The 15,059-nt window shown below is 43.2% G+C and overlaps 1 protein-coding gene across 1 annotated transcript in view; it reads left to right on the top strand.

Moving 5' to 3' along the window:
- psmd2 (proteasome 26S subunit ubiquitin receptor, non-ATPase 2) overlaps positions 1 to 15,059 on the top strand; it is a 79,407-nt gene that overhangs the window by 26,803 nt on the left and 37,545 nt on the right. The window contains exon 11 of the mRNA XM_043702323.1: positions 3,125 to 3,252. Coding sequence (XP_043558258.1) covers positions 3,125 to 3,252 — 128 coding nt within the window. The remainder of the gene's footprint in view (positions 1 to 3,124; positions 3,253 to 15,059) is intronic.

Genomic DNA, 15,059 nt, shown 5'->3' with positions numbered 1-15,059 from the left:
TAGCCAGTAATATTAGAAATTATAGTAAAAGTTTCTTTCAGTACATAAGAAATAAACGACAGGCAAGAGTAGACATTGGGCCACTTCAAACTGATGCTGGAAGGCTAGTGATGGGAGATAAGGAAATAGCTGGAGAACTTAATAAGTACTTTGCGTCAGTCTTCACAGTGGAAGACATGAGTAATATCCCAACAATTAAAGGGAGTCAGGGGGCTGAGTTGAGTATGGTTGCCATTACAAAAGAGAGTGCTAGAAAGCTAAAAGGTCTTAAAATTGACAAATCTCCTGGCCCCGATGGGTTACATCCTAGAGTTCTGAGGGAGGTGGCTGAGGAAATAGCGGAGGCATTGGTTGAGTTCTTTCAAAAGTCACTGGAGTCAGGGAAAGTCCCGGATGATTGGAAGATCGCTGTTGTAACCCCCTTGTTCAAGAAAGGACAAGACAAAAGTTGGAAAATTATAGGCCAATTAGCCTAACCTCGATTGTTGGTAAAATTCTAGAATCCATCGTCAAGGGTGAGGTTTCTAAATTCTTGGAAGAGCAGGGTCAGATTAGAATAAGTCAACATGGATTTAGTAAGCGGAAGTCGTGCCTGACAAACCTGGTTAGAATTTTTTGAAGAGGTGACGAGTAGGTTAGACCAGGGAAACCCAGTGGATGTGTATCTAGACTTCCGAAAGGCCTTTGATAAGGTGCCACACGGGAGGCTGCTGCGTAAGGTACCACACGGGAGGCTGCAGCCCATGGTGTTCGAGGTGAGCTACTGGCATGGATTGAGTATTGGCTGTCTGACAGAAGGCAGAGAGTTGGGATAAAAGGTTCTTTTTTGGAATGGCAGCCGGTGACAAGCGGTGTCCCACAGGGTTCAGTGTTGGTGCCGCAGCTGTTCACATTATATATTAATGATCTGGATGAAGGGACTGGGGGCATTCTAGCGAAGTTTGCCAATGATACGAAGTTAGTTGGACTGGCAGGTAGTACTGAGGAAGTGGGGAGGCTGCAGAAGGATCTAGACAGTTTGGGAGAGTGGTCCAGGAAATGGCTGATGAAATTCAACGTGAGCAAATGCGAGGTCTTGCACTTTGGGAAAAAGAATACAAGCATGGACTACTTTCTAAACGGTGAGAAAATTCGTAAAGCCAAAGTACAAAGGGATCTGGGAGTGCACGTCGAGGATTCTCTAAAGTTAAACATGCAGGTTGAATCTGTGATTAAGAAAGCGAATGCAATGTTGTCATTTATCTCAAGAGGATTGGAATATAAAAACAGCGATGTGCTACTGAGCCTTTATAAAGCTCTGATTAGGCCCCATTTGGAGTACTATGTCCAGTTTTGGGCCCCACACCTCAGGAAGGACATATTGGCACTGGAGCGTGTCTAGCGGAGATTCACACGGATGATCCCTGGAATGGCAGGTCTAACATACGAGGAACGGCTGAGGAGCCTGGGATTGTATTCATTGAAGTTTAGAAGGTTAAGGGAGATCTAATAGAAACTTACAAGATAATACATGGCTTGGAAAGGGTGGATGCTAAGAAATTGTTTCCGTTAGGCGAGGAGACTAGAACCCGTGGGCACAGCCTTAGAATTAGAGAGGGTAAATTCAAAACAGAAATGTGGAGACGTTTCTTCAGCCAGAGAGTGGTGGACCTGTGGAATTCATTGCCGCAGAGTGCAGTGGAGGCCGGGACGCTAAATGGCTTCAAGGCCGGGATTGATAAATTCTTGATGTCACAAGGAATTAAGGGCTATGGGGAGAATGCTCGTAAGTGGAGTTGAAATGCACATCAGCCATGATTAAATGGTGGAGTGGACTCGATGGGCCGAATGGCCTTACTTCCACTCCTCTGTCTTATGATCTTGACGATCCCTCACTTGCTGGAACTTGGTTCATAGCAGCCCTGAGGGCTTGGCGACATCCTGCAGCCGTTCAAGACAACAGCTTATATTCACATTCTGAGCACCATCTGAGTGAAATTGTCAGTTCAGCAATCCTATTTCTTTGCCTGTTAATCTGAGTTTTTATAGCTTTCTGTTCTATTGATTCGCCTCAGGCGATTGACTGTATGGAGTTTGCACATTCTCCCCGTGTCTGCGTGGGTTTCCTCCAGGTGCTCCGGTTTCCTCCCACAGTCCAAAGATGTGCAGGTCAGGTGAATTGGCCATGCTAAATTGCCAGTAGTGTTAGGTAAGGGGTAGATGTAGGGGTATGGGTGGGTTGCGATTCGGCGGGGCGGTGTGGACTTGTTGGGCCGAAGGGCCTGTTTCCACACTGTAAGTAATCTAATCTAATCTAATCTAATCTAATCTAATCTAATCTAATTTCATTTGTAGTGGTACTACATAGTGTTATGATCCCAGATGGTGCTAATACTGGAGAGGTCAAATCCAATACTGAAAACCATAAGTTTTCCTTAATATTTTTCTGACTGTGGAGGTGAATCAATAATTATATACACAAGAGCTGCCAATGAACTTTTAACATTGCATAAACATTTATAACACAAGAAGAAAGAAACAAACTAATTTTAGACAAGAACTGTTAGAACAATCTGTCACATTCCCAAAAGCACTTGTATTTTAAAAAAAATACAGGTCTAGCCTGTAACGTTCATGTCCCATCAGCTAAAATTTTAAAAAGACGTAGTATAATTTATAGCGCAATGGTGGTGAATGACTTCAGACCAATCCACATGGTGTAGTGATTTAGGTATAACTGAGTGCTTTGTTAATCATTGTCCGGTATTTTGGCTAACTGTTACTATGGTAGTGGATTTAGAGTTACATTTCGGCCTGGTTGATTAAGATATCAGGTTTCTTCCCTGAAGGACACCAGTGAACCATTTGGGCTATTATGACATTTTGGTCATTTCATCGTTAGTTTAATCAATAGAAAGATGAACTTTCTATTCTAGAATAATTAATTGAATTGATGGGATTTGAACTTTTCTTTTGAAGCAGTAATGTGGGCCTTAATAGGATAGAAATGTTACAGGCATTCTGCCCCACAACCCCCAAAAAAAAGTGCTCAGAAGAATGCAAGTCCTGAGTGATATCACCATGGTAATTTTATAATGTGTATCTATTTGATCAAACTGCTAATCGTCTATGTCTTCTCTTCCAGTCTGGTGCCTTGCTTGCATGTGGTATTGTAAATTCTGGTGTACGGAATGAGTGTGATCCAGCACTTGCGCTTCTTTCAGACTATGTCCTCCACAGCAGTAATACAATGAGAATTGGAGCCATCTTTGGGTAAGTTTTTTTTAAATTTGCACATCTGTGTACTGTTCTTCCAACTGGTCTCAAAGGTATCTTTTCGCTGCTGCGTTTAATTTCTGTTAACTTTAAAATAGTCCAACATTAGGAGTACACATCTTTCCATTTGTTAGCAAAATTTGTATTGGAAAGTTGGCTATTGTGTACAATATGTTTATTGAAGAAATAGGTTCCTGGGTGCTCCTTGAATTATGATTGAAATATGCGAGGTTTTGTAACCAAGTAGCTTAATACTAACTCTTTCTTATGTTACAAGAGATAAGGTAAGGATTGATGGATAAGAGGATGCAATGCTGGAGGCAAAAGGCATATAATGATTGACAGTGGTGGCCATTCATAGAACAATAACTCAAAGATCTCAATGGTAGATACTCGAAAACTTAAATGAAGATCAGTCCGACAACAGCCCTCAATGTTAAAGCATTTAGACACTACAGCATCGGCTACTGTGTGTACAGATCTACAAATGGGTATTTAATACCCAGAAAAGAGGGCTACTTTTTTTTGATATTAAAAAAATTGAAGTTCCTTATCTGAGATCTTGCAGTTCAACTTCACGGAAGACAGCCCTTCAAACCTAATTATTAATATCAACCTACTGAACCTTTACTGGGCTGCCTCCATTGAAAATATATATTTAGTCATAGAGATGTACAGCACGAAACAGACCCTTTGGTCCAACTTATCCATGCCGACCAGATGTTCCAACCCAATCTAGTCCTACCTGCTAGCACCTGGCCCATATCCCTCCAAACCCTTCCTATTCATATACCTATCCAGTTGCCTTTTAAATATTGCAATTGTACCAGCGTCCACCACTTCCTCTGGCAGCTCATCCCATACATGTACCATCCTCTGCATGAAAATGTTGCCCCTTAGGTCTCTTTTATGTCTTTCACCTCTCATCCTAAACCTATGCCCTCTAGTTCTGGACTCTCCGACCCCAGGGAAAACGCTTTGTCTATCTATCCTATCCATGCCCCACATGATTTTATAAACTTCGACAAGGTCACCCCTCAGCCTCCGACGCTCCAGGGAAAACAGCCCTAGCCTATTCAACATCTCCCTATAGCTCAAATCCTCCAAGGTAGGTAAAGGACAGAATAGAGTGGTGAATCTATGGAACTGATTGCCACAGAAGACTGTGGAGGCCAGGTCATCAACTATATTTAAGACTGAGATAGGTAGGTTCCTGAGGATCAAGGGTACGGGGAGAAGGCGGAAGAATGGGGTTGAGAAACTTATCAGCCATGATTGAATGGCGGAGCAGACTTGATGGATTGAATGGCATAATTTCTGCTCCTGTCTTATGGTCTTATGTTTGTAAACAATTGTGGCCCAAGCACTGATCCTGTGGCACTCCACTAGTTATAGGTTGACATTGTAAAAATTACCTTTTTTTTAAAACTCTGTCTTCTCCGAGGTAGGCAGTCCTGTACCCGTACTAATATATTACCTCCAACATCATGGGCTCTTTAATATGTTGTACTTCATCCATTGCTTCCCCTTTATCACAGTTGTTCTCTCCTCAGAATTCTAATACTTTTGTCAGGTGCAATTTTGCCTTCATGGGGATATAGCTGACTCTACGTGATCGTATTTTGTACTTCTAAATGCTCTACTATTTAATTCTGTATGATAGACTCTTAACAATAACAGGTGTTAAATAACTGGCCTATAGTCACCTGCTTTTTGTCGTCTTCCCTTTTTGAACAAATAAGTTACATTGGCAGTTTTCCAGAATATTAAGGATTCTTGGAAGGTTGCTATCAGTGCATCCACGATCTCATTAGCTACTTTCTCAAGTTTCCCAGGATGCAAGCCATCAGTTTCAGGGGACTCACCAGGCTTTAGCTCCACTAGTTTACCCAGTACTTCTTCTCTAGTGATAATTATCATACTTGTTTCTTCTCAACCTTTTGGAATGGTATTACTGTCATCCACCATGAAGACTGATAAAAAGTATTTATTCAAATCCTTTGCTGTTACCTGATTCCCTATTAATATTTCCCCATACATTGTCTAAGGAGTCTATGGTCATTTTGGCTCCTCTCCTCTTGTTTATACATTTCAAGAAGTTCTTGCTGTCCATCTGAATTTACTTGCGTGATTGCCCTCAAAGTTTATTTTCTCCCTCCATTTTTTGTCATTTTTTTCATTTTAACTTTCCCAATCTTTGCCACACTCTGTACTTTGTATACTTCTAATAGAGTCAGAGAGATGTACAGCACAGAAATAGACCCTTTGGTCCAACTCGCCCATGCCGACCAGATATCCAAAATTAATCTAGTCCTATATGCCAGCACTTGGCCATATCCTCTAAACCCTTCCTATTCATGCACCCATCCTGATGCCTTTTTGTGGAAGCTGTTTTTGGCCTGCTTGTTCGCTGACTTGTTCGCACAACCACCACTGAGAAAGCAGAAGCAGTTCTTTGTTTTGCTGACTTCCTTATCTGCAGCCACCTGCTAAGCAGAGGATGAAGTCACTTTCTAAGCAAAACTGCAACCCAGGCAGACGCCGTTAACGTTCGGACGTAGTATCTGGAGTGTGCATTGACTCAAGGTCTGAAAACAATTGCCTGCAAAAGATCATTGAGCAGGGCATGCTGCAAGGCCTTTCAGAAAACCTAATAAACTGTTTCCACAGGATTCCAAAATCATGTACCACTCCAAAGGCATATCTGGAGTCAATGTAAATGTTAACAGACTTTTTGTCAGCATGGATACAGGTTCTGGTAAGGGCAAACGTTTAGGCTGCTTGTGGAGAAGTTCCTTCTGGCAGTGCAGTGGATTAAGGAATTTCAAAAGTTGTGCATATTGCAAATGCCAGCTAGCATTTGGTGATCTGAGGGCAGAAAGGAGGAGCTATCTGTGAAAGGATCATATCTGGATTGTCTGGCAGCATTTCAGAGAGGTCAGGGCGTGGGCTGACAAAATGTTGGACTGCATACAGGCAATCATGGTCCTCTGCTAGGGAATCTTGTGTAACAGAGAGAAAGGTGGCAGGGTTTAAAGTGGGGGTGCATTGAAGCATAAGGTTAGTGCGAAAAGGTAGGGTGACCTCCTAGCCACTTCTCCTTGACGCCGTGAAATGCTGAATTAAGTAGCAGGGAAACCGAATTAGGAACGAACGCTCTACAAGGGTGATCCAGGAAAATCGCGGTGGACTCTTCTACTATTAGTGGCAGCCACGACAGCTTATAAGCAGGCTGGCGTGCCCCTTACAACAGGTGGTAACTGTACAGGATAAAAGGCTACAGGATGCCGGAGATCCCCAAGCATTTGTGTTAGAATGCTGAAAGCATATCCCTCCTTTTTGTTCTCATAAAGCTGAAATGGCTGCCTATAACCAGATATGGCCAGAGTAAGCGCTGAGGTTAAGCACCGTTTAAGTTTCTCAAAGGCTTGTGCCATTTCAGGTGTCCAGTTCACCTAGGTTGGCTGTTTGGGCAAGGACATCTGGCGGAGAGGAGCATCAATAAGTCATTAGTCCAGTATCCACTGCCTGCAGTAATTCAGCATGCCCAGAAAGGGCAAAAGCTCAGTTCGCACAGTGGGAGGAGAGAGGTTAATGAAGGCTGTGATACGAACTTGAGACAGTGATCTGAGACCAAATACTGTACTGTCTTGTGGCAGAGCTGCATCTTTTCAACAGAGGCCTTCTGTCCATCCTCAGCCAAATAGCAGGGCATTGCAGAAGTATTGTACATGCAGGCATCAGATGAATTGGAGGCCATTAATAAATCATTGGCATACTGAACCAAGGTGCTTTTACATGGTATGTCTTTCAGGGTCCAGTGTACCACGGAGGGATATATAGTGGGGGTCTCCATGTACCAGTGGGGAGGTTGTGTCCATTTAGATTGGCAGTCGCCATAAGTAAAGGCGTAAGGTACTGGCTGACGGGTGACAATTTAATGGAGAAAATGGCCGAGCAGAGGTCAATGACATAAATATAAGTGGCAGTAGCAAGGAGGCTAGTAAGGATAGCATTGGTGTCTGGCACCATGGGGGAGCAGGGGATAACAATATCATTGACTGCCCTCAAGCCCTGCACAAATTTCCACTTTTCCAGTTTTCCTGGCTTAGGATTAGGGAGGATAAGAGTGTTACAGGGCTGGTGGTAGGCACCAAGATGCCTTGCTGTAGGAGGAAGGCTTCATACCTTCGTTGGCGGATGACAAATTTTACTGTCTGATGGTAGGATGGCCCTGTGATATTAAAGAGTTAACTTGCTGTGCTGACCCTGCAAGAAATTGGATGTCCTGAGGTGAGAGTGGGATGCCTCTGACTTACAAATAGTTGTAAGAAATTTACATTATCATATCCTATTATTCAGAGCCATTTACATGGCCATTTCCTTGCCATTCAGAGCCATTTACATTGTCATCTACTATTACATTTTTATCCCCTGTTCAGAAATCAATAAGAACATTGCAGTTGGAATTTGACTACTTCCTTATAGTTAAAAAATAATGATTTGCAACAGATTTGACCAATCAAAGGGATGATTAACATTATATTGTTTCTGGAGATGGTCCGGTCACTCTGTTGTCGGATGTGTGACTGTGGGGGAGTGACTGGGTTGTCTTGTAGGCATCACTGTGATGTAAAGATTTTGAATAAAGGAAGAACTGTTTCCTTTGTTCAGAGAGACCTTTCGATGTGCTTTGCACGCATGGCGAAGAGTTTTAAGAGTTTCTCCACAACGTTTGCTTAATAAAAGTTTTGGTTATTGTTCACAGAAGGTGGCAAATTGCAGTTGCATCAGGTGTGTAAGAATCTCAGGAAAAAAGAACCTGACAGCCCCATGTTTCACAGTGACTATATGAGGCGGAGCTGATATAACTAGGCCTGCATCATTGGAGTGCTGTGCCCATAATGAAGGTGTCACATCATTGAGCAATAAGAGGCTGTCGTCAGAGGGGGAGGGCAGTGGTGTCTGCAAGGTAAAGGTCACATCCTCGAATGAGAAAAAACAACACACACAAAACTCCTCCTATCCTAAGTGGACAATCTGCATGGAGTCCAGGGGTTTAAATTCCTTTGGCGAAATGTGAAGTCTGTGCACCTTGGGCCCCAAATCCTTTCGGTGCCATGGGGTTTTAACTGTGATTGAAACAGGAAGGAATGAGGCGGGGTTACTTTGGAAAAGTGGTCTTTGTTCAGCATTGAGCAGAACTTCCACAGCTAATCAGTGGCTCAGTGGTTGGCACTGCTGCCTCTACCAGGGACCTGGGTTCGACTTGGGCGACTGTTTGTGTAGAGTTTGCATATTCTCCCCGTATCTGTGTGGGTTTCCTCCCACAATCCAAAGATGTGCAGGTCAGGTGAATTGTTCTTGCTAAATTGCACATAGTGTTAGATGCACTAGTCAGGGGTAAATAAAGGGTAGGGGAATGGGTCTGGGTGGGTTACTCTTCGGAGGGTCAATTTCGACTTGTTGGGCCAAATGGCTTGTTTCCATACTGTAGGGAATCTAATCTAATCTCTAATCCTTCCTTACCAACATAACACAGGCCAATCAATGTCAGGGTAGAAGGCAGAGATAAGGGTCTGCAATAGCGGAATAAGGTGGGTGAAGCTCGTGAAGGTAAGCTGCAGTGCAGAAAGTGGCCGGTCTGAACAATCCAGCAGAAGAAGGTGGTCATGGGAGATGGAGGAGCATGTAACAAATGCAGGAGGGAAGAGGTCACAAGAATGTATAGGGTTGCCCGGGAAAGTCCATGCATAAAGAGAGGATGGAGGCATAAGAGTGACCATAGCGGCCTGCAAAAGGGGGTAATTGGAGTCATGGAATTCTAAGGTGAGGCACTGTGGAGAGCAGTGAATGGAAGCATTCAGCTTGCAGAGAGTCAGATGACCGAGAAGGGCAAATCGACAGGAAGGGGAGATTATCAGTATTTCTAGTTTTTTTTTTAAAGCTTTGAACTTCAGCAGAAGCTGTTGCGGTTTTTGAAGAAGTAGATTTCCTTTCCCTCTCTCAGCTAGGAAACTGACTCAACTTTAAACTGATGTTGGATCATTTTCAAATAACAACCAAAATCTGAGAGGCGCAAAAATAGCCTCCTTTATTCAGCAATCACAGCACAAATTCGAGGTGGCAATAGAATCCCGAAATAACATTCTTACAAGAGCCCCTTTATACACAGTTCTTACATGTCATTACTATAATGTTACATTTTTAATTTCCAGTACACGAAGTATTGAAGGGCTTCTGTCCTGGGAGAGAGGAAATGGGTTAAAAATGAGCTTAACTGCTGGCTGGTTTTCCTGATGGGTTGGCTGTCCAGTCTGCTTGCATTATTGGCAGTGTTAGTTCTTTTGTCTTTTAAATTTGTAAATGTTAGTAAAAACTACTAATTATAGGCCTTAATGCTGTCAGTAAGTTAGGAATTGTAATAAAAGAATAAAGGATATTTGACTTGGTGACCAAACAGCTGGATGAGGGTAAAGCAGTTGATGTGGTGTATCTGGATTTCAGTAAGGCGTTTGATAAGGTTCCCCACGGTAGGCTATTGCACAAAGTACGGAGACATGGGATTGAGGGTGATTTAGCAGTTTGGATTAGAAATTGGCTATCTGAAAGAAGACAGGGTGGTGGTTGATGGGAAGTGTTCATCTTGGAGTTCAGTTACTAGTGGTGTTCTGCAAGGACCTGTTTGGGTCCACTGCTGTTTGTCATTTTTATAAATGACCTAGATGAGGCTGTAGAAGGATGAATTAGTAAACTTGCGGATGACACAAAGGTCAGTGGTGTTGTCGATAATGTGGAAGGATGTTGCAGGTTACAGAGGGACATAAATAAGTTGCAGAGCTGGGCTGAGAGGTGGCAAATGGAGTTTAATGCGGAAAAGTGTGAGGTGATTCACTTTGGAAGGAGCAACAGGAATAAGGAGTACTGGGCTAATGGTAAGATTCTTGGTTGTGTAGATGAGCAGACAGATCTCAGTGTCCATGTACATAGATCCCTGAAGGTTACCACCCAGGTTGATAGGGTTGCTATCAACTAGGAGAAAGTGAAGACTGCAGATGCTGGAGATCAAAGGAGAGTTTGGTGCTGGAAAAGCACAGCAGGTCAGGCAGAGGCATACGGTATGCTAGCTTGTATTAATAGAGGGGTTGAGTTTCGGAGCCGTGAGGTCATGCTGCAGCTCTGCTGTGGCTGCACTTGGAGTACTGTGTACAGTTCTGGTCACCACATTAAAGGAAGGATGTGGGAGCTTTAAAAAGAGTTCAGAGGAGATTTACTAGGATGTTGCCTGGTATGGAGGGAAGGACTTATGAGGAGAAGCTGTTTTCATTAGAGAGAAGAGATAACCAGAGGGTTAGATAGGGTGGACAGTGAGAGCCTTTTTCCTTGGTTGGTGATGGCTAGCACGAGGTGAAATAGCTTTAAATTGAGGGGTGATAGATATAGGTCAGAGGTAGTTTCTTTACTCAGAATAGTAAGAATGTGGAATGCCCTGCCTGCAACAGCAGTAGACTCACCAGCTTTAAGGACATTTCGATGGTCTTTGGAAAAACATGGATGAAAATGGAATACTGTAGGATAAATAGGGCTTCAGATTGTTGTGCCAACCTGTGGAACCATCAAGGGTCGAAGGGCCTATTCTGCACTGTAATGTTCTTTGTTCTAAACTGATTACTGCATCTGTGGTAAGATTTATTTATTATTTGCCAGTATGAGTTACATTCATATGATGTCATGTGCTCTGAAAAAAGTGAACCAACACACCTTAAAAGCTAAAATTGACATGGAAGGCAGTGCCAATCGCTCTTCATCCTGGAAGATGTTCTTCAACATGTCATGCTTTGTGGTACAACCTACAATGGCTGTCATCCAACATAAACTTCATTTCCTGATATGTCTGATCCAATATGAGCAGTCCAGCAATGGGAGTGCTCCTGATGTGCACAGATATTGGTATAGTTCATTAATTGTAATTCACAATTCATGAAATTCAAACCTCGCCTACTATGGTGGAACAGAGCATGTGTGTGGCAGTCAGATCTGTTAAGTTAAAGGCATTCTCAAAGATGATCTGTTACACTTTGGATAGAACCATTGTGAATCATTATAGTTGGCAACTGCCAAAGATGAGCACCTATAAGAGTGCAAAAGACTTGCCAGGATGACCTGACAGTATTACAAAAGTACTTGGCAGCATCTGTTTATGTTGCCATACAGAGACAAATTTGATATATTCCAGCAAGTCATCTTCAAGGCCAAAAATGTCCTAATACTGAAAGCATTACTCCAAGATATCATACTTTTATGTCCCTTATGTAACATGGGTATTGAAGGCACAAAACAGCTTGCAAATTAATCTTGTACTGGCCAGTGATGAATCTGAATGTTCAATGACCCATGAATGCATGCAAGACATTAAATGTTTCAACCTTGGCTATTGAGGGCTGCACCCTCGACTTGTTATTTTTGCTTCTTTGATAATAGAAGAACAGTGCATAGGGAAGATAAGATCCTTGATGATCAATTACGTCTCCAAATTTTCCATTATTTGATGATGCCACAACGCAAAGAACCCAACTGTTGCTAACATGCTGATCACCATTTTCACTTTATTCGGTGTACCAGAATAGATAGTGTCTGGCAAAGGCTGCAAATCACTGAAAAATGATGTAAAACATGTTAACTAAAATGGGAGTGATCCGTATCACATTGTTATCCCACGCTCCAACATTCCAGTAGAGCATGTGATGTGTACTGCCAAATCAGTGAAGTGTTGTCATCTCAGAGAGATTTGTTTTGTGTATTTTTGTGTAACTCCAGTGAAAAATGTATTAGTGTCTCCAGCACAGTTTATGCTTGGAAGGCAAATATGAATGCCCTTGCCCAGCAACTGTTCTAAGATGCAAGACTTTTTAATTGAAGACAGAGAATGAAAGAGATGCACAATGAGCAAGCAAGCAGAGAATGGGGCTGATTGTGAGTTAGAAATACAAATACCAGAGATCCAAAATGGTGGCGGTCTGAATGATGTGTTTTGCTGGGCTCTGAGTCATACCCCCTGACAAGGTGGGCTTTTAATCCCCCCCCCCCGACCCGGGTTAACCACCCCTGGAGAAAAATCAATAAGAGAAAGTTACTGAACATCTGGAGGTGCTAAAATTGTGACTTGACACTCTAAGGTCAGGATGAAGGCGAATAAAGAAAAAAGGGGCAAAAGGAGTACAGCAGATATGGCACTCCCTTACTATATCGGAAGTGTCCAGACCCATTGCACAAATTCCCGGGGTGGCCCCTTTGTTTCATTTGGGCGGCAGCGTTTACTCTGAGTTTGCCAGACTCGGAGAAAAGATTGAAGCAGCGATGGAGCCAATATCTATCATGCTGAAAAAGCATGAGCAGGAGATTCAAACACTGGACCAAAGAGTAGAAACAGTGGAGTAGAGGACCTCAGCATTGGAGACCGTGGCGGAGGTCTCAGGAGGCAGGATTGAACACTGGAAGACTGGGTTGGGGTTCTTCAGGCACAAGTGGACAACCTGGAAAACAAAAGTAGAAGAAATATCTTATGGCTCGTGGGTCTCCCGTAGCGCAAAGAAGGCAAGAAGTGGCTCCCGACGATCCTGTGGCTGGAGTTGGAGTCACGTCTGGTGAGTGTGGCGCAGTCCCACCAGATCGCAATGCATAGGTTTGGGCCAGACCCGCGCCCCCGCCTGATCCTAGTGTGAGTCCAGCACTATAAAGAAGAGGTTAGTGTTTGAAACAGCAAGAAGATTTGGGAAGAGATCCACATGCTTTAACATACAAAGACTCAAGAATAATGATTTTTTCAAGACCTCTCCGGAGCCATAATTAAGAGAAAGGCATTTGATGAGGTTAAGAGAAAATTCAGGGACCTGAACATGCAATATTCCTTGAGGTACCAGATGGTTTTGCTCATGGAGAGATGGTATATAATTTTGATTCAGCAGAAAATACATCTTTGCGAACTCTTTGAAATAAAGGACTCGAGTTAGAGGTTGGGAGGTGGGGTGTAAAGGGCACCGTTACAGGCAATGGTACAGTTTTTCTTTACTTTTTCTGCCCCTTTTTTTCTTCACTTCCCCTTTTTGTGGTTATTGGTTTTATAGAGTTTTTACTGCCTTGGTGTAAAACCTGATTTATTTATAATTTTGGTCGGTTTGGTTATTGTCTGGGGTTTTTTGCTAGTGTCCTTTTTTTTGGATGGGGGTAGCTATACCTTGGTTAAGATGTATGGACAAGTGGAGTGTAGGGGGAGGTGAGGCATCCATTGTTAATTCTCAGGAATGTAAATAACATCTTTTCTTTTTCTGTGTCTTGTCTGGGACTGGGGCATTGGCACAGCTGGAAGGAGGTGGAATGGTTTCAAGGATTGGGAGAATTGCCCCCTGTGGGCAAGGGGGAAAATCTCTTGTGAATTGGGTATTTTTAGGTGTTTGTTCAAGTTAAATGTGGTGGTTTAGTTTTTTTTTAGTTGTAGTTTTTGTAGGAGTAGTTTTTAGACTTCAGAGTTAATGTCTTTTTCGCTCGCTGCACCTCAGATAAGCTTCCTTCACTTGGGGAACCACGGGGCTGCCCTGGATGACCATGGCTAATGATTTGTTCAGGTGGTGCACCTGGAATGTAAAAGGGAGCCATTCCCCCATTAAAAGAAAGAAGGTGCTGTCAGGCCTTAGGAAGGAAAGGGTTGACATCGCCCTGCTGCAGGAGACTCATTTAACTGTTAAGGAACATCTGAAGCAGCAGTGGGGTTATGATAGGGTATTCTTCTCCTCCTTTAGCTCTAAGAGGAGTGGCTATACTGAGAAGAAGGAACCTCCCTTTCCAGGTAACTGAGCAAATTAAGGACGAACATGAATGGTTCATCATTCTTAAAGCTGTAATACATGGAGGAGAGTATGGCGCCCTGAATGTTTATTGTCCCCCGGTGCACCCTCTTAAATTTCTAATTGATGCAGTTGCTAAATTAATGAATCTTTGGGTGCGCCGCACAATCATAGGAGGGGATTTTAACCACCTAATGGATCCCGGCGTAGACAGGATGCCAATGGGCCCAGCAGGCACGCCCACGCAATCTAGCCAGTTGGTGGACGTGAGGAGTTGGGATTAGTGAATGTGTGAAAGCATCTCCACCCTAATGGAAGAGACTTTACTTTTTATTCCAATCCACATAAGTGCCACATCCGATTTGACATGTTTCTTATGCCATCAGTTTGTTTGGACAGAACATTGGCTTGCAAAATTGGGAATATAACTGTATCTGACCATGCTCAAGTGTGTTTAGATGTTGCAGTAAGGATGGTGGAATAGATGCACAGCACAGGTCATGGACCCATTCCTGTAAGGGATAGCAAATTTGTTGAGTGCATTACAAGAGAGTTCAGGGCCTTCTGGGATATCAGCTTGGGTGCGGCCAGTAATCCAGCAATACTTTGGGAGGCCACTAATGCATATTTACGAGACCTGATCATTTTGTATTCAATGACTAGAGTAGACAGAGGGAGGAGCAGTAACGGATGCTGGAGACTTGGCTGAAGATTGCTGAGGAAGCATATTGTCGATGTTGTGGCTATTACGGAGACATGGGTAGAACAGGGGCAGGATTGGCTGTTGCAGGTTCCAGGGTTTAAATGTTTTAGTAGGGTCAGAGGTGGGGGTAAAAGAGGGGGAGGTGTGGCATTGCTTGTCAAAGATAGTATTACAGCTGTGGAAAGGACGATGGATGAAGACTCACCATCTGAGGTAGTTTGGGCTGAGGTTAGGAATAGGAAAGATGAGGTCACCCTGTT

Source organism: Chiloscyllium plagiosum, chromosome 13 (genome assembly GCF_004010195.1).
Source record: "Chiloscyllium plagiosum isolate BGI_BamShark_2017 chromosome 13, ASM401019v2, whole genome shotgun sequence".
Classification (NCBI taxonomy): Eukaryota; Metazoa; Chordata; class Chondrichthyes; order Orectolobiformes; family Hemiscylliidae; genus Chiloscyllium; species Chiloscyllium plagiosum.
This window is presented reverse-complemented; position numbering and strand designations above follow the sequence as displayed.